The 24596-nt window shown below is 37.5% G+C and overlaps 2 protein-coding genes across 4 annotated transcripts; both read right to left on the bottom strand.

Moving 5' to 3' along the window:
- Nucleotides 1-1807: 1807 nt before the first annotated feature.
- Nucleotides 1808-16920, bottom strand: nono (non-POU domain containing, octamer-binding). 2 transcript variants are annotated; one of them, XM_067406825.1, is made up of 10 exons: nt 16818-16920; nt 15936-16086; nt 15624-15817; nt 13959-14260; nt 13771-13866; nt 13144-13340; nt 12066-12250; nt 8791-8821; nt 3414-3493; nt 1808-3330 (listed from the first exon to the last, which is right to left on the bottom strand). In XM_067406825.1, exons 2-10 carry the CDS (start codon nt 16084-16086, stop codon nt 3238-3240), a joined length of 1329 nt encoding a protein of 442 aa, XP_067262926.1. In that variant the 5' UTR covers nt 16818-16920; the 3' UTR covers nt 1808-3237. The 2 variants fall into 2 exon arrangements, with proteins under 2 accessions (XP_067262926.1, XP_067262927.1); XM_067406826.1 differs by having other exon boundaries at nt 1809-3327.
- A 1172-nt stretch (nt 16921-18092) lies between these two features.
- zgc:113208 (uncharacterized protein LOC550591 homolog) lies at nt 18093-24101 on the bottom strand. Of its 2 annotated transcripts, XM_067407280.1 has the most exons (7): nt 24043-24101; nt 23806-23963; nt 22976-23134; nt 22767-22865; nt 20575-20645; nt 19757-19887; nt 18093-18857 (listed from the first exon to the last, which is right to left on the bottom strand). In XM_067407280.1, the coding sequence occupies exons 2-7, from the start codon at nt 23942-23944 to the stop codon at nt 18623-18625; spliced, it is 834 nt and encodes a 277-aa protein (XP_067263381.1). In that variant the 5' UTR covers nt 23945-23963; nt 24043-24101; the 3' UTR covers nt 18093-18622. The 2 variants fall into 2 exon arrangements, with proteins under 2 accessions (XP_067263381.1, XP_067263380.1); XM_067407279.1 differs by having other exon boundaries at nt 23806-24095.
- Nucleotides 24102-24596: the final 495 nt, after the last annotated feature.

The following is a 24596-nucleotide window of genomic DNA, read 5'->3' as shown; positions in this document are numbered from 1 at the left end:
CCAAGATGGTGAGAAATAAGATTCTCTGGTCTGATGAGACCAAGATAGAACTTTTTGGCCTTAATTCTAAGCAATATGTGTGGAGAAAACCAGGCACTGGTCATCACCTGTCCAATACAGTCCCAACAGTGAAGCATGGTGGTGGCAGCATCATGCTGTGGGGGTGTTTTTCAGCTGCAGGGACAGGACGACTGGTTGCAATCGAGGGAAAGATGAATGCAGCCAAGTACAGGGATATCCTGGATGAAAACCTTTTCCAGAGTGCTCAGGACCTCAGACTGGGCCGAAGGTTTACCTTCCAACAAGACAATGACCCTAAGCACACAGCTAAAATAACGAAGGAGTGGCTTCACAACAACTCCGTGACTGTTCTTGAATGGCCCAGCCAGAGCCCTGACTTAAACCCAATTGAGCATCTCTGGAGAGACCTAAAAATGGCTGTCCACCAACGTTTACCATCCAACCTGACAGAACTGGAGAGGATCTGCAAGGAGGAATGGCAGAAGATCCCCAAATCCAGGTGTGAAAAACTTGTATCTTTCCCAAAAAGACTCATGGCTGTATTAGATCAAAAGGGTGCTTCTAATAAATACTGAGCAAAGGGTCTGAATACTTGGGACCATGTGATATTTCAGTTTTTCTTTTTAATAAATCTGCAAAAATGTCAACAATTTATTTAAATTAAATATTTTTGATAGACCCTTGGGGTGCTGTGTGTACATTAATGGAGAAAAAATTAACTTAAATGATTTTAGCAAATGAAAAAAAAAACAGAGTGAAACATTTAAGGGGGTCTGACTATATATATATATATATATATATATATATATATATATATATAATAATCCTTACATTTATATAGCGCTTTTCTGGGCACTCAAAGCGCTTTACATATTGAAGGGGGAATCTCCTCAATCACCACCAATGTGCAGCATCCACCTGGATGATGTGACGGCAGCCATATTGCGCCAGTACGCCCACCACACACCAGCTTATTGGTAGAGAGGAGACAGAGTGAGGAAGCCAATCAGTGTATAGGGATGATTAGGAGGCCATGATGGACAGTGGCCAATGGGCAAGTTTGGCCAGGATGTCGGGGTTACACCCCTACTCTTTTCGAAGGACATCCTGGGATTTTTAATGACCACAGAGAGTCAGGACCTCGGTTTAACGTCTCATCCGAAGGATAGAAGATTTTATATATATATATATATATATATATATATAATGTGTGTGTGTGTGTGTTTGTATATAAATTATTTTAGCTACTTATTTTAATTCATTAACACGGTTTCTATATATTAAAAAAAAGTGAAAACACATCTTTACAGCATTACAGCAGATGTACCAGAGGAAACCTTGCCCATAGGGGGCTATGTGAATAATTTTGTGGTCAGTTGCATCAAAAGGGTTGTAAGAGCCATTATGTTGTTTTGAATGTTTGTCATTATTATGATTTCTGACACTGGGTGGAGTGTGGGTTTAATTAGTATAGGCAGCCAGAGAGGAGTCAGGTCAGCTCTGGTGTAATGGAGGGAAGCGCAACAATTTTTGACTGGACTTGAGCAGGTTTGTGGGATTTACTGTGTACGTATGTGTATCAGAACCATGAATGTAAGGGGGCATTTATGAGCTTTCTGATAAAGTTGATAAAAGCAGTACTGGAATGGAAGGGTTTCTTGTTTGGATCTCACATGTCAGAAACAACCCTACAACAAAGTTTTTATTTATGTCACTTCAAGGGTTGAGAACTATTACTTTAGAAAACATGGGCTACATACACTAGTGGCCACAAGTTATGTCCAGCCTAGGAAAACGTCATCTTCACCCTTTATTAAAATTATTAAAAATATGTTAAGATTTTGTAAGCATATTGTGTAGTTGTGCTTGGAGTCAATTGTTTGTTTTATATGTGATAATGCAGTGAAACATAAAAAATTCTGCTGACATAATTTTTGGCCAGGCTGTCATACAAAGAAATTATGAACACGTGCAAAAACAAGAGAGAACAAAATATTAATAACTGATTGTTGCAGACAACATATGCCGTTTCTTATGAGCTTTTTGTTTTTTTACGCATTTTTTTTGTGTGTGAATAAAAAACTTTTGCTGTAGTTTACCCTTTTTTTTGGTAAACTTTGCTCATCTTTAAATATAAAATAGTTTCCTCATATTTTGGTTGAAAAAACTTGTAGGGGTCAATAAAAACAGATCTTAAAAATCAATCATCTCCGGACATCACTTTTGGCCACTACTGTATATAGAACAAGCTATACAGTATACAGACTACTTCTATAATGCTTTTGGTGATAAAAAGGTCAGCCTTTGTAACTGCATAAAAAAGACCAGTAAAATAAAAAAAAGTCATATTGGTTCTCTTCAGTAAATTTACAATTTTCATTTTTTTTGTGGAACAAATCCCTTTAAAATCCAGAACAATATCCAAAATCTAATTATTTTAAAGATTAGAATTGTTGTGGGATAAAAGAAATGCCCTAAAAATGCTCAACATTATAAAAGCAAACCAATCCTATGAATAATAAAAATGGACAATATGCATAAAATGGACATGCCACTACCTGACAAAATACTTTCATAGAATGGTTACCGTCTGGACTTAATTTTGTTAGTAGCAAATGCAAAGTGAGTGTGGTTGGGTCATCTTTCCTGAAATACAATTTCTTTTTTGTAACTTTTTTGTAAGCTCTCATGTACAAAGACATACATTTAAATCCAAGAATGCTGTCAGTAACACTGGAACGTATATAACATGTAGTTGTGAATTTATTTAAAGTTGACTAGAAAGGCAAGCGTTGCAGAGGACAAGACGGACAAAAGCTAATTTCTACTTTAGAAAAGGAATTAATAAAAAAAGAAGAAAATAGGGCTATACAAAGCTGAATGTCCACCCTGGAGTTGTTTCCATGCACAGATAAACCCTCGTCCCTAGATGAAGACTCTTCAGTAAGCAATTATAAGCATAAGGGTCTTTTACCCCAGAACTGGGCTCAATCAGTTTCTGGAAACATCCCTTAAGGCTCCTGCTGGGGATGGGAGATCTTAGAGAGCAACTTAAAACTTATACTTCAACCTGTTTAAAACATTTGCCTACACAAACTCATTTGTGAAAGTGAAATGCATACCCAGGCTCTACAAAACCACAATCTGCACTTAAAAATATTTTACAGTGTGTAAAAAAAACAACAAAACAAAAGGAAAGACATTTGGCTGGTGTTCTCAGAATCTGCGGCGTTTGTTGGGCCCAAAGTCCATAGGTCCAGAACGAGGGAAAGGAAGAGGGAGACCACCTGGATTACCGGCAGACCCCTGCTGAAAGAGAGAAAGAATTTACACGCTGTACTCTTTGCATGTTGCCCTGAGAGTTGTCAATGTGTGTGTCGAGAGATCTGTACCTCACTAGAAGCCATGCCGGCAGTTCCCGCGGCTGTGGGATTTCCACCCATCGGGCTCCTGTTCATAGCCATTCCCTGACCTTTCAGCCCAAGAGAGAAAGAGAAACGTTAGGCTCACACTGGTAATGAAATAAAAATATAAAGATATTGTCCAAAAAAAGTGAGAGACTAATAGTTACAGCTCTGGAAAAAATTAAGAGACCACTGCAAAATTATCAGTTTCTCTGGTTTTACTATTTATAGGTATGTGTTTGGGTAAAATTAACATTTTTGTATTATTCTATAAACTACTAACAACATTTTTCCCAATTTCCAAATAAAATTAAAGCTGCAAGCAGCATTTACCGGGGTTCAAGCATTTAAGACCTTTAAGCAGATATGCATAAAAAGATACTTTAAAGTTTAAAAGATATTTAAGTTTTATTTACCAAGCATGTAAACACCTAAATCATAGAAGGAATTGACCATTTTCAGCCAAAACAGGCAATTTACCATTGAAAATATATGGATTTTAAAGCTTTTACAGTTATAGCGCCACCTATTGGTCGATCTCCATAAAAATTGGCATGCTTCTTTAGAGGCATATGCTGCGTGTGCTCACTTAATTTCGTGAAGTTCTGAGTTTTAATTTAGGAATTATAAGCTCTTGAGTACATTTTGCCACGCAAAATGTTTTGTTGTAGATATTTGAAATTACATGATAGGTAAGAAAATCTTAGTGCAAGTCTTGTCTTTTTCACACCAAAATAATGAATGAATGAATGATGAATAGGAATTTGGTTTATCGCTTATATCTCAGGAACAGGACATCGAAAAATTCTGAAACTCAGAGGGTAGATAGAGCTCAACGGGCCCTGTGGAACAATCCTGTTCCTGCAGATCTACCTTCCTACAGAGTTCAGCTTTAGCCCAGCTCAACACAACACACCTGTCTGTAATTATGAAGTGCTCCTGAAGATCTTAATTATAACTGATTCAGGTGTGTTTTATCAGGGTTGGAGCTAAAATGTCCAGGTAGGTAGATATCCAGGAACAGGATTGGGCACCCCTGGTTTAAAGGGATTTTAAATGACAAAACATTGAATTCTTGAAACCTTGAATTATATTAGTGTCCTTCTGCTGCCATCTGGTGGCACAAAATGACAGTGTCAGGCAATTCATTATAGAAATATATAGTTTTAAAGGTTTTTTGACAGTTATAGCGCCACCTATTGCCCGATCTCCACCATTTTTGGGGGATGTCCTTGGAGTGTATCCATACATATGTGTGCCAAATTTGGTGAAAATATCTCATTTCGTTTTGACGTTATAGACACTTATATATATGAGCGCATAAAAATTGACCCATGAAAGACTTTGATTGGATTTTTTTGCCACTTCCTATCAAAATTTTGACATTTGGGCTTTAACATATAGTAAACCAACTTAGGTTTCGTGTTTTCTACGGTGGTTTCGTGACGATCGGACAAACGGTTTCGAAAATATTCGCAAATAAAGTGCAAATAAATATTCGCAAACTGCGTGTGCTCACTTAATTTCGTGAAGTTCTGAGTTTTAATTTAGGAATTATAAGCTCTTGAGTACATTTTGCCACGCAAAATGTTTTGTTGTAGATATTTGAAATTACATGATAGGTAAGAAAATCTTAGTGCAAGTCTTGTCTTTTTCACACCAAAATAATGAATGAATGAATGATGAATAGGAATTTGGTTTATCGCTTATATCTCAGGAACAGGACATCGAAAAATTCTGAAACTCAGAGGGTAGATAGAGCTCAACGGGCCCTGTGGAACGAGACCATCGCCAGGACAGTGAGTGTTGGGGGTCGGGAGTTACGCCTGGTCTAATGCGTATCTTTTTGTGCTTATATCTCAAGAACGCCTAGACCAAATCGCACCAAACTTGAATCGAATCTAGTTGGGGAAAGGGCCTTTCCAACGAGCCCTTCCCCAAGGTCCTAGGAGGTAGGGCTCGGGAGTTACGGCCGTTTAAATTCGGGGGTCCCGCGAACTAGCGATCCGCGGGGGGGCGTCCCCGAGGCCCGCGACGGATGTGGCCGCTCAAGGGCCGGGAGGGGACCTTGCCATCCGAGTTTGAGCTCGCGGGGACTTTCGGTTCCTGAGTTAGAAGCAAAAATGTCCCGGGATGTGACGTCATTGGCGGCCGCCATTTTAAATCGCGCCCGCTGGTTTTGGCTAATATCTCGGCGAAAATTTAATGAAAATGCCTGAAATTCATAGTGTGGACAGACGTCATCTAGACTGTTCGAATGAGCTCAGTGCTGGCTGGATTGGTTGAGATTTTGTTTATAAACATAGGAATATTGTCATTTTTCATCATTATAACTGTTATAACTTCTATACCTGTTGCCCAATCTTCACAAAATTTGTCATGCTTATTTAGAACAATATTTGGCATATGCTCACTTATTTTTCGTGAAGTTCCGAGGATTTTCGTTTAGGATTTATAGGCTTTTGAGTACAATTTGCCACACCCATTTTCTAAATGACCAGTTATAGCAACCCACAGGACAAAGTTCAACTTTTTTTGATAATTATTGATCTAGAGAGTCCATAGAATTGTCCTACACTGGTTTCATTCCAATCGGGTGAAAAACCTAGGACTAGTTCGCAAAAGTAGGTTTTTCACATATTTGCGAATAATTAATGAACGATTTGATTGACAGAATTGGTTCTTGAGGCAAAGTTGTTCAGCATGAGGAGATCTATCAAATGATATGCATTTTATGAAACACCATGTGATTACCGGCGTAAAACTCGTTAGCGCCAACTTGTGGCCGATTTCTTTCCAAAATTCTTACAGACCTCTAGGACCATGAGTTGAACATGCCCATTGAGTTTCGTTCCGATCGGCCTCCGTTAACCTGGTCTAATAGGTGCTCAAACTTCATTGGCCGATGGCGGCCATGTTTTGAGATACGCCAATGTCCTCATAGACCATCATGCCCCCTTGGACCAAGACACTGCATGACAAATTTCAAGTCGATTGGACTAACGGTTGCTTAGTTACAGACTTGTTTATGTTTTTTTCAAGTTATAGCGCCACCTAATGCTCAATCGTCGCGATTTTTTTACTGTGACCCCAAAATGAACCCATACACATGTGTACCGAGTTTGGTGAAGATACCTCATTTACTTCTGGAGTTATAGCCATTTTAGTAAAATAGGCTCCGCCTCCTGCGAACGTTTTGACACCCCTTAGCAACCGTGGATCGAAATTTCAACTTTTTTTCGATAATTATTGATATTCAGACCCCTGTGAACATTTCTGCACTGGTTTGGTTCCGATCGGGCAAAAAACCTAGGACTAGTTCGAAAAGTAGGTTTTGGACAAAATTCAAAATGGCGAGAAAACGGGACCTCGGAGAGCAAATCTGATCTTCTACGCTTGTCACCGCCTTGACGCAAGGATTCCAAATATGTAATTCTTTTAATCTACGACAAACGGTTTAGGAGTTATGAGCCATTTTGCGCATTTGATCGCTGTAGCGCCACCTATTGGCCGATTTGGGTCATACTTTGTCAACCTCTCCTCGATTTTTGTACTATCATCTGACAAAGTTTCAAGTCTCTAGGCCTTACGGTTTGGGCTGCACGATGCGTTTTACGGCAGAAGAAAAAGAATAATAATAATAATAATAAAAATCAGCACAATAACAATAGGGTTTCAGCACTACGTGCTTGAACCCCTAAATATTGTAATTTAGAGCATTTATTTGCCGAAAGCAACAACTGGTCAAAATAAAAAAGATGCAGTGTTGTCAGACCTCGAATAATGGAAATAAAATAAGTTCATATTCATTTTTAAACAACAAAATACTAATGTTTTAACTTAGGAAGAGTTCAGAAATCAATATTTGGTGGAATATTCATGTGTCTTGGCATGCTCTCCACCAGACTTTCACATTGATGTTGGGTGACTTTATGCCACTCCTGGTGCAAAAATTCACGCAGCTCGGATTTGTTTGATGGCTTGTGACCATCCATCTTCCTCTTGATCACATTCCAGAGGTTTTCAATGGGATTCAGGTCTGGAGATTGGGCTGGCCATGACAGGGTCTTGATCTGGTGGTCCTCCATCCACACCTTGATTGACCTGGCTGTGTGGCATGGAGCATTGTCCTGCTGGAAAAACCAGTCCTCAGAGTTGGGGAACATTGTCAGAGCAGAAGGAAGCAAGTTTTCTTCCAGGACAACCTTGTACGTGGTTTGATTCATGCGTCCTTCACAAAGACAAATCTGCCCGATTCCAGCCTTGCTGAAGCACCCCCAGATCATCACTGATCCTCCACCAAATTTCACAGTGGGTGCGAGACACTGTGGCTTGTAGGCCTCTCCAGGCCTCTGTCCAACACCTGGTCATCTAATGGTTAGACGAAGCTGAAAATTGGACTCATCAGAGAAGATGACCTTACTCCAGTCCTCTACAGTCCAATCCTTATGGTCTCTTGCAAACTTTAGCCTGGCTCTTCTTTGCTTCTCATTGATGAAGGGCTTTTTTCTAGCATTGCATGACTTCAGCCCTGCCCCTAAGAGCCTGTTTCGAACCGTCCTCGCCGTGCACTTCACCCCAGCTGCCTTTTGCCATTCTTTTTGTAGGTCACTTGATGTCATCCTACGGTTATTGAGTGACATTCGAATGAGTTGGCGGTCATTCCGGTCAGTGGAGAGTCGTTTTCGCCCTCTGCCGGTCTGTAGCTTTGTTGTCCCCAATGTCTGCTGCTTGACCTTGTTCTTATGAACCGCCGTCTTTGAAATTTTAAGGATGGAAGCAACCCGACGCTCACTGTATCCCTCTGCCAGTAAAGCCAGAATTGAACCCTTCTTTTCCTCACTCAAAACTTTCCTTTTCAACTTTTTTGGCATGGTCAATAGTTATCTTTTGATTCTAATTACTTTTGAAGTACTACTAGCACTGTTTTTGCCATCCAGCTGGTCCCACTGCAAGAGCGTAGTGATGACCACAGAAGTGTTTTTTTATACTTTTCCTTATTAAATAAGATTTGGTTCAGGTGATCACCTAATCAGCACCTCATTCAGTAGAATGAGGTGTGCCTGTGTTGGAATTCAACAGACATTGGAATGGAATGGCTTCCATACTTGTAGAGATGCTAATTTAAGAAAAAATTGCAGTGGTCTCTTAATTTTTTCCAGAGCTGTATATTAGTTATATTACAAAGTTATATTATAGTTATATTATATTACAAAAATGATTAAAAGACCAATCATGGAAGGATAAACCACACGATTTCTCTAAATCTAAAAGTAGGGTAAAAGAACAGGATATTTATGCCATTGCTATGACAATCAAAGCAAGTTTTTTTTGTATGTGTGTGTAGAGCGAGTCCCTTTCTCACCTCCCATTTGCATCCTCATGTCTGGATCCCTCTGAAACAGCAAACATACAGTTCATGAATTAAAAATGCAGACAAACTGTGGCGTAGTGTTGTCAAAAGTATTGGTACTTAAATGTTATACGTATCGATACCAGCCCTTTTACAGTACCGGTAGTACAGAATACAGGGTCAATCTGGTACCTGCTGTTAGGTAGCTGCTTTTAAACGCTCCCAACCATATTTATGCGAGTGCTCTGTGAAGAGGTTTGAGCATTGCAGCCAATCACAGACATGTTTGCTGAGCATGTGAACACAATGGCCAATCAGAGGCATTGTTCAGTGTGGGCTCTGCATGCTCGCACATCATTTCATTACAACCAAACTATAAACATGATGTCAATAAGAGAATCTTTGTGCAGTACAGTCCAGTTGTTTTTGTTTTTTTTAATTATAATGGGAGTTTCACTCAGTCATTGAAGTGACATCAGCTTCATTACAAAGGAAGCTCTCTTTGCTTATTCTGTATATAACATTCGTAATTTGAATCAAAGTTTTATTTTTGCCTAGACCTCACTGCAAAGTTCTGGGAGTGACAACCATATTAAAATACACAAATGAATCTGAAATTGCAATGTCTGACATTGGGATAACCATAGCAACAGAGGAAAAAAAACCTGATGTCACAATAAATCTGTGCATTATATCTTGCAATGTAACTGCAATAGACCTACCACTTGTTCTGTTACCTGTAATGCGTTTCTTTGTTTTTCCATTTTATTACTTTCCATTTAATCTTTTTAATGAAAAAATTCCAAAGCTACTTGCTAATGTTTTAATGCATTATTTAGTCAATTATCAACAATATTAATATTTTTTTTATTCTTAAAAACTATTATAATATTAGTTACAATAGTTTTTGCTATTGAAATTGGTACTGAGAAAATTAGAAAGTTTTTCTGATATTGGTACAGACTAACCCAATAAAAAACAAAACAAAACAAAAAAACAAAAAAACTACAATGTATTTGAAACACATTTATTTTATGGCAATTATACTACAAATACATTTACATGTGCTTAATAAAAATAACTTCCAATTGTACTTTTGGTATACTAAACTGGTATACTTAAAAGTCTGCTAAATTGGAACAACTAATTTTGTAATGCACCTTAATTGTGCAAAAGTAGTCCAAGAGGTCCAACTAAAGATATACTCAAGTATATTTGATTGTGCTAAAAGTATAATTTACAGTTGTGGTCAGAATTATTGGCACCCTTGGTAAATATGATCAAAGATGACTGTAAAAATAAATCTGCATTGTTTATCCTTTTGATCTTTAATTCATAAAATTAGCAAAAATCTAACCTTTCACTGAAGGAAAATAATTGAAAGTGTGTTTTGATGTTTGTTTTGGATCATTGTCCCGACGGAAGATCCAACCACAGCCCATTATTGGATTTCTAGCAGAAGCGGTCAGGTTTTGATTTTTTATCTGTTGGTATTTGATAGAATCCATGATACCATGTATCTGAACAAGATGTCCAGGACCTCCAGCAGAAAAATAGGCCCACAACATTAAAGATCCAGCAGTATATTTAACCATGGGCATGGGGTACTTTTTATCCATGTGTGCACCAAACCCATCTGGTGGGTTTGCTGCCAAAAAGCTCTTTTTAGTTTCATCTGACCATAGAAGCTGGTCTCGTTTTAATTTCCAGTCGTGTCTGACAACTGAATATGCTGGAGATTGTTTCTGGATGAGAGCAGATTTTTTTCTGCCCTCCCAAAAAGTTGGGGTTGGGGTTGTAGGTTCCGTTTGATCATTTTTTTTAGGTTTTCTGAGACTCAAGACTCAACTAATCTCTGCAGTTCTCCAACTGTGATCTTTGGTCACTCAAACTTTCCTACTCACCGCGCATTAGGACGATTTAGACACACGTCCTCTTCCAGGCAGATTTGTGACATCTTCAGTTGATTGGAACTTTTTAATTATTGCCCTGATAGTGGAAATGGGGAATTTCAATACTTTAGCTATTTTCTTACAGCCACTTTCTATTTTGTGAAGCTCAACAATCTTTTGCTGCACATAGGCAGTATTCACAAAAAATCTTAAGGCAAAAAGTAGCTCCTAACTTGCCGATTAAGGAGAAACTCTTAAAAATAACGGGCGTGTCAGTCCTAATTTTAGGACTCCTACATTTTTGCTCTAAGAGTATTTCACAAAGCATTTTAGCATTAAAACTAGCTCCTACATCTGTGAAATGCTAGTACAACACAAGAGGACTCTTTAGTTACTAAGACAAAATCAAAAACAGTCCTAAAATGTTTGTTGGTGCCAATCTCCTCCCCACTAGACTCCTCCCCATTAGACAATCACTGTGGGCATAGCCCATAGCAACAAGGTCAACCTTGCCCTTATCCTTAGCTTAAGACTTGGTCTCAGCAGCTTTGTGAATAGGTTTTAAGAGAAAACTCTTAGCTAAAAACTTTTACTGCCATTTAGGAGAACTCTTAGTGACAAGATAAAATGTTTTGTGAATACGGCCCCTGAACTATATTCTTTGTTTTTTCTAATGGTGATGAATGATTAAGGGAATTTGGCCTTTGTGTTTCCTCATGTTTATACTCCTGGAACAGGAAGTCATGGCTGGACAATTTCATGTTCATGATCACCCTAGTGTGCTTAAAAAAAAAATTAATTATGAATGGGAATATAGATAGAGATATTTTACTCATAAAAAAAATCTAGGGGTGCCAATAATTGTGGCCAACGTGTTTTGGAGAAAAACATTTCTTTCATATTGTGATCCCTCCCCCACTTTCAATTCTTTTCCTTCAATGAAAGGTTAGTTTTTTGCTAATTTTATGAATTAAAGATCAAAACGATAAACAATGCAGATTTATTTTTACAGTCATCTTTAATCATATTTAGCAAGGGTGCCAATAATTATGACCACAAATGTAGGTATTTTAAATATCTTGCATTTAAATACAAAGATATTATACATACATCAAGGATCATACAACCCTTATTAATATTTATGTTAAAACACATTTTAGCCATAAGAAATGTGCACTGTGCAATAAAGAAAAACTCCATATAAAGTTTAATTATAATTTTATATCAGTAAGTCAAGTGATATGTCAATAATTATGTTAATGGATTTGAAGTACTTTTAGTATAAAATAAATGTATTTTAAATTAATTTTGGTATAGGCTTTTTTACTAGGGTACTCAAATGTATTGTTACAACACTACTGTGGAGTATGGAAACCTCAGGAAATTCAGACTCACTTTCTCAGAGAAGTTTCCTCCCTGCCCCTGCTGCCTCCTCATCAGGTCCTCAGAGTGTGCACGGAGCTCCTCCTCTCTCCTCCGTCGCTCCTCTTCCTGGCGCAGCTCCATCTGTTTCCGTTTCTGCACCTCCTGGCTGTGAGCCTCCTCCATTCTCCTCAACTCTTCCTGTCTGCGCAAGAGATCTGAAGCACAGCAAGCGAAAGATACATGACCAACTGCAGTGTGATTGATGACCAGGGATGTGCAAACTGACACTCTCAAAACCGACTGAAGGTTGCCTGAACTACTGGCCATCTAAAAAGGCTGGTTTTGGGTTCAATATACCATGCTTGGATTCAAAAGCTGCTAAATGAAGGGCAAGGTGTTGAGATGTGATTTTTCTGGCACAATGGCCAAAGACATTTGTCTGAATGGGTATTGGTCGATTGGATCACAAGTAGACAAGGCAGACACACCCATTTACACCTGGTGTTTTAACCTCTTTTAATCACTTTCAACCACTTCTGTCCTGATTTTTTCAAGGGGAGGTTCTATGGTTGGGTAAATATATGTTTTTTTTCCACATCTAATGAACACCATAAGCTTGCACAATTTACATGAACACGCACTGAGATGATGGAAAAACATATGGAGAGCATTAGATTCTGTTTCTGCTCTGACAGCCACTAGACCATGCTGAATGCTGTGAATGCGTGTTACTGCCATTATAAATCTTGGATGCATCAGGATATTTATTAATATATCTCCAATTGTGTTCATCAGAAAGAAGAAAGTCATATAGACCAAGGATGGCTTGACGGTGAGTAAAGCTTGGGGTAATTTTCTTTTGAAAGTGAACAAATCCTTTAAGCTACCAGTCATTAGCATCGTCCCTAGTGAGTCTTGTTTTGAATGAAACACGACAGGGGATTAGGGATGTAAACAATGCAACGCATCGATACTTTTTAATAAACTTATTTTCATAATCGATTACGTCGACGTGTCGCTTCAGCCCTAACCTGTTCCAAAAGATGATTAAAGATGAAAAACATTTTTTAGAACTATCTTCAAAAGATGATAATCTTTGTGTGCTCACCTTGTCTCATCAGCATGACTTGGTGCTCATGTCGTGCTGCTTCCATTTCGGTCTCCAGCTTCTCTTGAGCCTCTTTGATGTTTCGATCAACCTGTTCGAACTGCTGCTTTTCCATTTCCATTAAGGCCTTCCAGCGCATCGCATACTCGTACTCAAATGAACCTGGCTGGGCGAATCGGGGTGGCTGCTCACGCTCTCTAATGGGCATACAGAGAAAGACATGTTAGTCTATTATTAAACCCATGTAATAAGCTGGATAACGTACAGTCCGCCGGTCTTTATCACAAAATAAAAAAATAATAGGGTGAGACCCTTCCTCTTTGTACTCCTGATTAACACTTTTTTATAAAGTCATAATTTCCCACACCCATTTGAGAAATTAACTTGGTATAGTTTTTTTTTTTTAAATTACTAATTTGGAATTATTAAGAGGTAGCACTCGCAACTTTTAGCAAATAAATTAAAGCATATCTAGAAAATAAAATATTCTGTAACTTTTTCCATTCCTGAAAAACATTCTAAACATTTCCAAGTCTTCCATGTTCATAGGAAACATGGATAATGGACAGTCTGGTGGTACATGAACATTTACAAATACAATGCATATGAGAACACAAACAAACTCACTTGTGATATAGTGGGTTTTTATTAATAAGTCTCTCAGGAAGTCCCTCATCCTCATCGAGCTGCTCCATCGGCTCAACAGTAACAGGCCGGGGGAATCTGAGTTTAGAAAAGAAAGTCAAAGTTAAGTAAACAAACTGTAATTTACACAGAAAGCATTACTGATGAGTATAGCAGAAACACAGACTCACGCAGTGAGAAGAAATGCTCCATCTCCGCAACGGTCCAGAGCTTTTCTGGCAGACGGTTTGTTGGCAAACTCCACAATGCCCTTCCCAGTTGGCCTGCCACGGTCATCAACAATGACAATGGCCCGTTCGATTGGACCGAACATGGAGAAGGCCTCCTCCAGGAGCTCATTGGACACAAACTGAGGCAGGTTCTTAACAGTCAGTGCAGCGCCATGTGTGGCAAAACGCACACGGATCTGGCGACCACGAAAGACGGTATCGTCCAGTTCTGCCTTTGCTATGTCCGCAAGTGTCTTAGTTTCCTAATGAGGAGAAAGTAGCAAGTCAGGGTAAATGTTGCATTATTCCGTTGCTGTCTGAGAACTGATACATTACTGAAAACAGGAAAATGCATGATCTTAATATTATAAGACACACAAACACATATCTTTGTCAGTTCAACCTTATTGAAAGTAAAAAACAGTCACTCTCTTGGGGTGTCTTTTTTTCTTTTCTTTTTTTTTTTAATTAAAAAGGACCAACTACCAAGATGCAAATTACAAACAACAGGACAAATAAAATGGAACAAAGACACAAATCAAACTTTTTTTCAAATAGAGATTTATGTTATCAAATGTAAGAATAAAACTCTACATAGTCTGTATAAATTAAATATAATTTGATTTCAAAAGTTACAAATAATATTCAGTCAAGAGCAGTGAAGGATTTTTTTTTTGTTATTTGATTAACAATGACAGACAGCAGCAGGTTTATTAGGCCTTATGCATAGATCTAATACACTGACATACCAGCTTTTCACCTAACCGTTTGTTCTGTTCATATAAATACACTATATGATAGTGTTGTCAAAAGTACCGACTTCAGTACCTATCGGTACTGAAATTTTAAAAACGTGACGCTTTGAGCGCTGTTGAGCGGATTCATAAACATCTCTGATTGGCCATTGTGTTGACGCGCTCATCGGATATGCCTGTGATTGGCTACAATGATCAGCGCATGGGAGCATTTGAAAGCACACGGAAGTGTTTGAATTTGAAAGCGTTTTGAAAGTGGGAGCGCGAGCGATTGAAAGCAGGCGTCTAACAGTGGACCGATCCGCGATAGACGCCTGCTTTCAAACGCTCCCGTGTGTATCTGTGTAAGCGCTTAGTGAAGAGATTAATTGATGACTATTTACAACGTTTTTACAGCGTTGATCATTGAAGCCTATCACAGACATATCCGATGAGCCATGAAAACAACGGCCAATCAGAGATGTTTACGAATCCACTCAACAGCGCTCAAAGCGTCACGTTTTTAAAATTTCAGTACCGAATAGGTACCGAAGTCGGTACTTCTGACAACACTACTATATGATGGGCATTTTAATATGCATATGTATTTAAATTTAAATGTATGTGTATTTGACCATTAAAGCGCAATAAGCCATGAAAGAGAACTGAATTCTGAATTGGATGCTGAGAGAGGCAGCTTTCTGCACTTAACCACTCTTTATTTTAAAGTGCCAATAACTAAGTAGTGTGTTACGTTAACATATTTACATATCTAATATAATTGAAATAGCAAAATCTCTAACAAAGACACTTTGCCATGAGTTATATCGTCATACTGCTCAAAATTATGACGCTCTGCTGTTTATCCAAAGTGATGCCTGGTCAAACTCACCAGCCTGATGAAGCCAAAGCCTCTGTCCTTGTTGATAAAGATCTCAGACGGTTTGCCATACTTAGAGAAGAGCTTCTCCACATCCTCCTCTGTGGTTCCAGTCGGCAGGTTTCCCACAAACAGCCGGCTTCTCTGTGTGTAGGTCTTCTCTCCTGGCTTCCTGAAGTTCTGCAGGTCTATAGTGAAAGCATCATCTGCAGGAGAGAAAGTTCAGTCAGCTGCAGTCACTTTAATATAAACCCAAAGATCTGTGCAAATGATAAAGTTTTGTGGCCTTGTGTAAATGCTACTCAGTCAACAACTGTTGCTTACTCGGGCTACTCTGCTCTCCAGCATCAGTGTGCTGTCCATTGCTGTCGGTTCCTGAGGGCTTCCTCTGCTGCTCTTGTTGGGGGTTGGGCTGCTGCTGTCGGGGTGGGCCGTGATTCTGCTGCTCTGAACGTGGTCCTCTGTTTCCTTGCATCTATTAAAGCACAGTAAACATCAATACAAACTTTTAAAGAAGATGGTTTCCAAAACCTGAGAATAATACTCATTCAAAAGTGTAAACAAAGCAATGATGGATGTTGTTCTGTTGATGTAAGAGGATTCACTGATATTGCAGTATCTTTTAATTACACATTCAGTTAAATGCATAATGGCAAAATCTACGTTGGACATACAATGTGAACACAAACATGAGATAATGAAAATCAACAAATACAAAATCTCATTACATAAAAAAAAAAAAAAAAAAATCACAACACAGCTTGAAAATTTCATTGGTCATGGTATTTCAATTAAACATATCCTCATTAATGTATATTTAATGGTTCATGTCTTAATAACTGTTCATTTTCACTGAGAGTGTGATTTCACTATTGATGGGTGCATTTTGGTGTCTTTGTTTTCGATTATTCTTTGATTCTTCGCCCATATCTGATTTGTTCACTGTTAAGATTTCATCAGATAAGATCGAATTGCTTTCAATAATGAGTGTAAACTACTGCATGCACGTATATATTATTATAATTGTCTGGTTTCTTCATTAATGAGCGTTTATGCGTTTGCAAAGCGAAGCCTGAGCAGGACATACACTCAACGCAACGAACAGCTCGGGCTCATCTCCAGCTCATGTGTACTAACACATTCATTCAAGAATAAAAGCATGCATCATGTGCAAAGAATATAAGAGAAATAAACGTGTCTAAATACCTTTAATAAGAGTTATTAATCCGCTTCAGTAACACACGCAGCGTTGATCACAAAGAGAACAAGGGCGGAACGCCGTGCAACTCAACGTGCTGCCTGTTCTAACTGCTCATTGGCTGGCGCTGGGTTTTCCGGCGTACGCTTTGCCGCTTTCGATTGGCCGATTTTACGTCAAGAAAATTACGTTGACATATTGCAGACGTTTCATTGGTTGTCGTCGTTTTAAAACCATTAGGCTTGTTCAAGATGCTTCGGCTTTGCGCAGACCGATCGGCGTATGACGTCAAAGTACCGCGAGAGCGACTGTAGAGCAAACGATTCCTTATGCTTTTGAATCGCTCTCGCGGTACTTTGATGTCATACGCCGATCGGTCTGCGCAGCGCTGATGCATCTTGATACTGAGGCCAAATTGGTAGGAAATTACGAAAAAAAGAAAAAGAAAAAAATAAGTTAGTGAGTGGCGTGGATTTAGAAATGCTTTCGAAAGCTGCTGGCGCCGACCAGCGTTGAGGAAGCGCAATGAACTAAACCCAATATTTGTGAACCAATGTACACATTTTATATTCAATAAGAAGATAACTGACAGGTCCCAAGTACAAAACAAAAGAAAAAAAAAAACAAGAAATCCTTCAGATGAAACATAATTTAATAAGCGCAGTCATCTGTAATGATGCAGGTCATTCCTGTCATACAGTGAGTGAGCTATAACTTAAAAAAAGAATTATGAATATGCCTGTGTTGTCAATTTAGGAAGTAATTGTATAGTATGCACCAGACTTTCACAAATATGAATGAATATGGTCAAGCTCAGGTATCTAAACTCTATTAAATATAATTTGATTATTTACACCTTTACAAGAACCTTAAAAGTATGGAATCACCAGTGAGGGAATGGAGGGTTATTTATATGAGCAAGTCAACTTGAAGCTTATTTTATATTTGTTAACCATCCTTTGATTTTTATATATCATGATATACATTTCCGAAATGTTATCTAAAGTAGAAAGTGAGCCAAATCAACTGATATCATAAAATATCACAGAGCATGAACTCTTGTTCACTTAGTTGTGCTATTGTGATAAAAGTATGATTTCCATCTATATAAACTAATATCCAATATATCAATAATACATATATGATAGGGACATAAAAATGTACTGCATAACAGAAATTACCCACATAAATGTATGTGTCTGAATAAGACCTGCCTATTTCTACAACAATCATGTATAGTGAGACAGCAAAAAAGGACAATAACAGATACAAAAAAGCTCCTTTAATAAACTGCATTCACAGATGACAGAATAGAAAGATGTAAGTTCATATATGTTTACTCTGTCAGATTATCATGTCAAAAAGCATGTTCAGCACATATTGAAAATAAACCTAGAAAAATAAACTACTGTCAAAATAAAACCATTTTAAGAATGGCCAGATCCGATCACAGATCCACTCTCCAGGGCACATGTGGTGGAAAACTCCACGCAGCTGCCAGCCTGCCACAGAACAAAAATGATTAACGTTTTGCTTTTACATTGGTCTAAATTTTAAAAAGACAACTATGCATTATAACTTTTCTATTAACCAAAACCACTTACAGAAAACATGCCCATTGGGAACCAAATACTGCAGTAACATTACCTCATGTTACTGCAGTAAAAAAAACAAAATGAAGTCCCTCAGTTTGACAAAATATCAATTATTTAATCAGATTTGTCAGTTTATGGCCATGCAATAAGGCTAGCTATATCCACCCCATTCTGCACTGTGTTAAATCGGATGAGGCCAATTTGGAGTCCTGTTCACTTTATTTAAGTTTGACTCTCTTTGCTCCTTCCTTATAGTCCTCCAGGGTGAGTTTGTAGCCCCAGTGCTGCAGAGTCTGTCTGACCACCGGCGAAACACCGGGGTTGTCATAAGCGCAACCGGACCGGACCACTTTTGTGATGAGATTCTGCCGCCACCGACCTTTGAGTCCGGCACATTTGGCCCAGCGACTGATCTGGCGAGCATCATCCACTGTTCGTCTGCCCTGGTAAAACCTGGTAAAAAAAAAAAAAAAAAAAAAGACTCTTGAGATTGAATATATTTCCTATGCAGAGCACAGGTGAGGGGAACTGCTCAGGTAAAGAATATATTTTATGACAACTATTAGCTTTTAGTGCTGTCGTCTCTTTCTAAAAATGGTCGCCCCTTCAATGGTCACAACATGCATGTATTTGGATTAAAATTTTAAATTGCTTTCTATTTTAATATATTTTAACATGTAGTTTATTCCTGTGATGGAAAAGCTGAATATTCAGCAGTCATTACTCCAGTCTTTGGTGTCACATGATCCTTCAGAAATCATTCTAATGTGCTGATTTGATAGTAAAGAAGAAACATTTCAGTTATTATCAGTGTTGGAAACAGCTTAATATTTTTGTGGAAACCGTGAAATTTTATTCAGGATTCTCTGATTAATAGAAAGTTCAAATGAACAAATGAATTTATTTTAAATAGATTTTTTTTTGCAATGTAATTTTTTGCAACTTTACTGTCACTTTCGATCAATTTATAGGATTAGCTCACGTAAAAATGAAGATTCTGTATTTGATTACTCACCCTCATGTCATTCCACACCCGTAAGACCTTCGTGAACAATGTCTTTAGTACCTTTCTGGACACTGAAAGTGGTGGTTAAATTTGCTGTCTATTAAAGAGTCAGAAACCTCTCAGATTCATCAAAAATACCTTAATTTCGAATTCCGAAGATTAATGAAGGTCTTACGGGTGTGGAACGACATGAAGGTGAGTAATTAATGACAGAATTTTCATTTTTGGGTGAACTAACCCTTTAATGTGCCCTTGCTGAATAAAAGTATAAATTTCTTTTCTAAAAAAAAAATTCTGACCCCAAACTTTTGGACAGTAGCATAAAGTGAGTTTCAGTAGCTCTTGCCTGCAGTACCACTGGAACCAGCCGTATGGATCCTGGGGCACGATCCAGCCACTGCTTTCCCACATCTCTAGACTGCCTCCGCATTTTACATTATAAGTGTTCACGTTTTCCCTGTATGTGGAAGAAGCCACCTGAAATAAACCCAGATCATTTAAAAACACCAAAACATTAATAATAGAATAATAGAACATTAAATTAATACTCAAAACAGTGTAAAACCTGCTTAGATATCCACAAATAAATGCATTCAACAGCTGCTTCAAGTTGGAGCTGAATATCCCGTTTCTGAAAACCATGAATGGTGTTTTCTGGCTTGTAGCAATCTAGCTGTTGTCATCTACAGGATGTGGTATTATAAGTCTTATCAAATATTCATTCATTTTTATCAAGTGCAAGCGAGGTCTTGTGGCTAAATAAAATTTCATGGTTTTCCCTTTTGCGTGAGGATCTCTTATCACATGCTCATAGCCCTGAGCTTCACACTAGGGGATAAAACCACTTAAATGACCAGTTAATCTGCTGACATTAAATACCTCATAAAACAACATAAGAAAAGTACCACATACACAGTAGACATCAGTAAAATTATATTAATGATAGTTATAAAAAGAAGTACTAAGACACGACAGTCCATGAACTGAGCTCAAAGGGCTCTGCTGTGATCTACAACAAAGATGGAGCAAAATGACTCAACTAAATAAAACATACACACAAAGGGAGTGCATTCAGCTCTTATCTGCTACAGACACTCATTATAAAATGGTTGTTAATTTTGTCAAAAGTGTTTACTATTAAAATGCAACTGTAAAACATAACACCTGTTTAGAGATGTTTAGGCCATCCAACCAGTCTTCGGGAAGCTCCTGCCAAACATCTTTGTAATGTTGTTCTGTTAAAAGAAAATAAAACACCTGGCAATACTGCATCATTTACAGTTAAATGCATAACATATGCTATACAGTTAAATATATAACCAACTTCGTACTTGTGACAACGTTTTAAAGGAAAGTACACCGTCTATTTCTACATGATCTGACCTTTTAACTTATCCAAGTGAAAATAGATTTCTTAATACTGGTCAAAAAATGATTATAGAGTTCTATTTTAAAGAGTTATAAATTATACATTTCTGTAAATGTTTGCCCCCAATCCAAGTCAGTACTTAGGCTATGTTCACATTGTCAGTCCAGATCCGATTATTTTGTGCATCAGATTGGAATCTGATCTAAATTATTGACTGTCCACACTGTGTATCGTAACTGTTCAGATTTGATTTGTGTGTCCCATGATGTTTTCCAGCATAGATTTCTATAGCAATGACATTCATTGGTAGGCATCTGCCAAAAACAACAACAGCAAAGTGGAGGGGTTTGCAATATATGTTGCCTTATTTATTATGACAATATGTAGCATCTGCACTGAACTACTATGTCTTCTGAAGCGGTGGCAGAATCGTAGCAGGCTGGTATGCGCAGCTTTATTCCTTGCTTTCATCTCGTTCACCCATGAAAATTATCCCATGATTTACTCACCCTCAAGCCATCCTAGGTGTGTATGACTATCTTCTTTTAGACGAACACAATCAGAGATATATTTAAAGATATCCTGACTCTTCCAAGTGTTATAATGGTAGTGAAGGTAGGGCCAGATTTTGAAGTCCAAAAAAATTCATTAATTCATTATAAAAAATAAGTAAATAATAGGATGTAGGAGAAGCGTAAGCGTAAGTCGGTTCAAACTAATAGGGCTGGGCAACAAACTTAAGCTCCTCTTCTCTTATATCGAAATCCTCCAACAGTTCTCATTAAAAATTAACCCCCTGGAGCTGTATGGATTACATTTATGATGGATCGATGCATTTTTTTGGGCTTCAAAATGTGCCTGCCCCCCTTCACAACCATTATAAAGCTTGGAAGAGCAAGTATATTTTGAAGAATATTGGTAACCAAACAGATGATGGGACCCCATTAACTTCTATAGTATTTTTTTTCATACTATGGAAGTCAATGGGGGCCATCAACTGTGTGGTTACCCATATTCTTCAAAATATCTTTTTTTGCGTTCAGCAAAACAAAAAAAATTAATTCAAATGATGACAGAATTTAAATTTTTGGGTGAACTATCACTTTAAGCTCAGTCAGTGTGTAGAGAGATAATGAGTGGACAGCTATTTTTTAGTCTACCAATAATTGTTCAACTTAAATCTAGACTCTGACTTTGCCATTTGTCAGGTACATTAACATTGTTGCTTTTAATCTATTTTTGTGTAACATTACGTCTGAGAGTGCAAAAAAAAAAAATCTACCAAGTCACATTATGTTTTCGATAAAACTTTGCCTGTAGTTTGCTGCATTTATTTTACCATCTACCTTCACAGTCACCTGCTGCAGAGAAGTGTGTTGTGTTTCTGAGTATGCACAGTAAAAAATCATTAAAAAGTACAATAGGATAATTATGTTTTAGAAGCACAGTACATGTTTTAAAATTCAATTAAACAAACTTAAAGGTGCTAAAGAGGATCTTTTCGTCGACTAATAAACCAAAGACTGTTAGTGAGTTTTTGAAATGAGCGCATGCGTAAGAACAACCCCCCTCCTTCACAGCTCATTTCGAGGGAACGCCTCCCAAAACTCGTGCACGAGTATTGGAACACGAGTGTTTACCACCGGCATTCGCTGTGTCGTGTTAATGGATTCATTACGTCGGACTCACCGCAGGTAACTCATAATCTGCAGTTGTTACTCCTGTCTCCTGACAAAAACATTGCATGCTGCGCCTGTGGAGTGTGGAAAGTTACTGGAGCGCGCAGCCGCACACGTCTCTCACAAGGAATGTCATGGCAGTGATTGACAATCCTGATGTTTTTAAGGCCTTACCTCGTGCACAGATGATGTATCTTAATATCATTCCTTTCTTTTTATCAGTTAGTAAAGACAGTTTCAAGTAATACTGCAAAAATGTATAAAACAAAACATCCTCTTTAGCACCTTTAAATCATTATGAGACGTACTTGTGATACTGGAGTAGATAGGCCTGAAATAGGTACCCCCGAAACTTCCTGCCTGTAAAACCTCAATGGGAGTCATGTTAGGTGTGAACTCTGGGTGGTCTGCAACAACAGAGAAATGAAAATATAGTGAAAAATAAATTAATAATGAGTAAATGAATGAATTAATTAATAAATGACAAAACTATACTACAAAACATTCTTAACTTCACCTTTAAACACAAGTTGACCTTTCTCGTTCCTCTTTATTTCAGAAGCATTTTTGCCACCATCTGAGTTGTTTTTCTTATCATCCTTATTTTTCTCTTTGTCCTTGTCTTTGCCAGAGAGCTTTACTTTAGTTTTTGTAGAGTCAGCTTTACCAGCGAGAGCTTAAGATCAGAGAAAAATACATTACTAAACACAGTACAATTTGCTTCTTAACACTATACATTGTTGCTGACCCATAAAGCCTTGATCTCCAAAACATCAATGTAAAATATGCACATAAACAAGAAAGAAACATACAAAAAAAAAAAAAAAAAAAAGATTTGGGTAAACTTCACATATGTCAACAACATATATTCAATATTCAATAACCATACAATGTAAAGTACATAGTATATTGATTAAAAACAATACAATTTTCAAAATATAATTTATTCACTGTTTTTGCATAGTTTTTTTTTTTTTTTTTTTTGACTATAAAACAATCCAATACTCCCTGAGCAGGGTTTTAGACAAGAAAATGAACCATAAACCATTTTTGCCCCTGTGGAATAGTCCTTAAGACACTAACAGTTTACAGGCAGAATAAAATTAATCACAGATCCAGTAACTTATGACATTAAAGAGATCTTTCTACTGACTCTGAAAAACACCAGGACAAAGATGCCCAAGGTCCCTAATCACCTGTGTGAATATACCATAGTCCTGCTGCATAGTCCTGTGATAGATAGATAGATAGATAGATAGATAGATAGATAGATAGATAGATAGATAGATAGATAGATAGATAGATAGATAGATAGATAGATAGATAGATAGATAGATAGATAGATACCTCGTGGTTTCTTAACTGCGCTGCTCTGTCCCTCGTTTTTGTTATTTATTTTCTGTCTCTTCTTCACAGGCGCCTTTGAATCATCCGGACCCTTTTTTCTTTTCATCTTCTTACCGTCTCTTTCATACTCGTCACTCATATTTGAATGCCTTTCGTATCTGAAACAGACTGGTTTAATGAGAAATGTTTTCTAAAGACACAAGGACACTTTGCTAAGAAAATGAGCCAGGACTTAACTTGTAAACATAACTCAGCTACACGAACAATTCATTGACAACCGCCGATTCCGCTTTTACGCAACACAGTGTAGTGCGCATGCTCACACAGGACAGGCTTGCCTGCCTGCCTGCATAACATAACATAACATAAAGACAACATAACTCATATGCGAAGTGGGTAAATGCATATATTTCTTAATTAGTTTGAACAATCTATCTATCTATCTATCTATCTATCTATCTATCTATCTATCTATCTATCTATCTATCTATCTATCTATCTATCTATCTATCTATCTATCTATCTATCTATCTATCTATCTATCGTCTGTCTGTCTACACTTTTAAGAAAAATGGTTGTAAACCGTACCAAATTATAATATAAATAACGTTTTTAATAATAGTTTACTTTCATTATTAGTATAAGTATCTTCATATTATTTTTATAATTATTTATATTAATATTGTTTGTTTTGTTTTGTTTTTACTTTTTCTGCCTGGTCTTATTAATATATTGTTGCCTGTTTTGGGGTTTTACATAAAAAAAAAAAAATAAAAATAAAAAAAATGTTG

This window comes from Chanodichthys erythropterus, chromosome 13 (genome assembly GCF_024489055.1).
Source record: "Chanodichthys erythropterus isolate Z2021 chromosome 13, ASM2448905v1, whole genome shotgun sequence".
Lineage (NCBI taxonomy): Eukaryota > Metazoa > Chordata > Actinopteri > Cypriniformes > Xenocyprididae > Chanodichthys > Chanodichthys erythropterus.
Note: the sequence above shows the minus strand (reverse complement) of the source record. Positions and strands in the feature narration are given on the sequence as shown.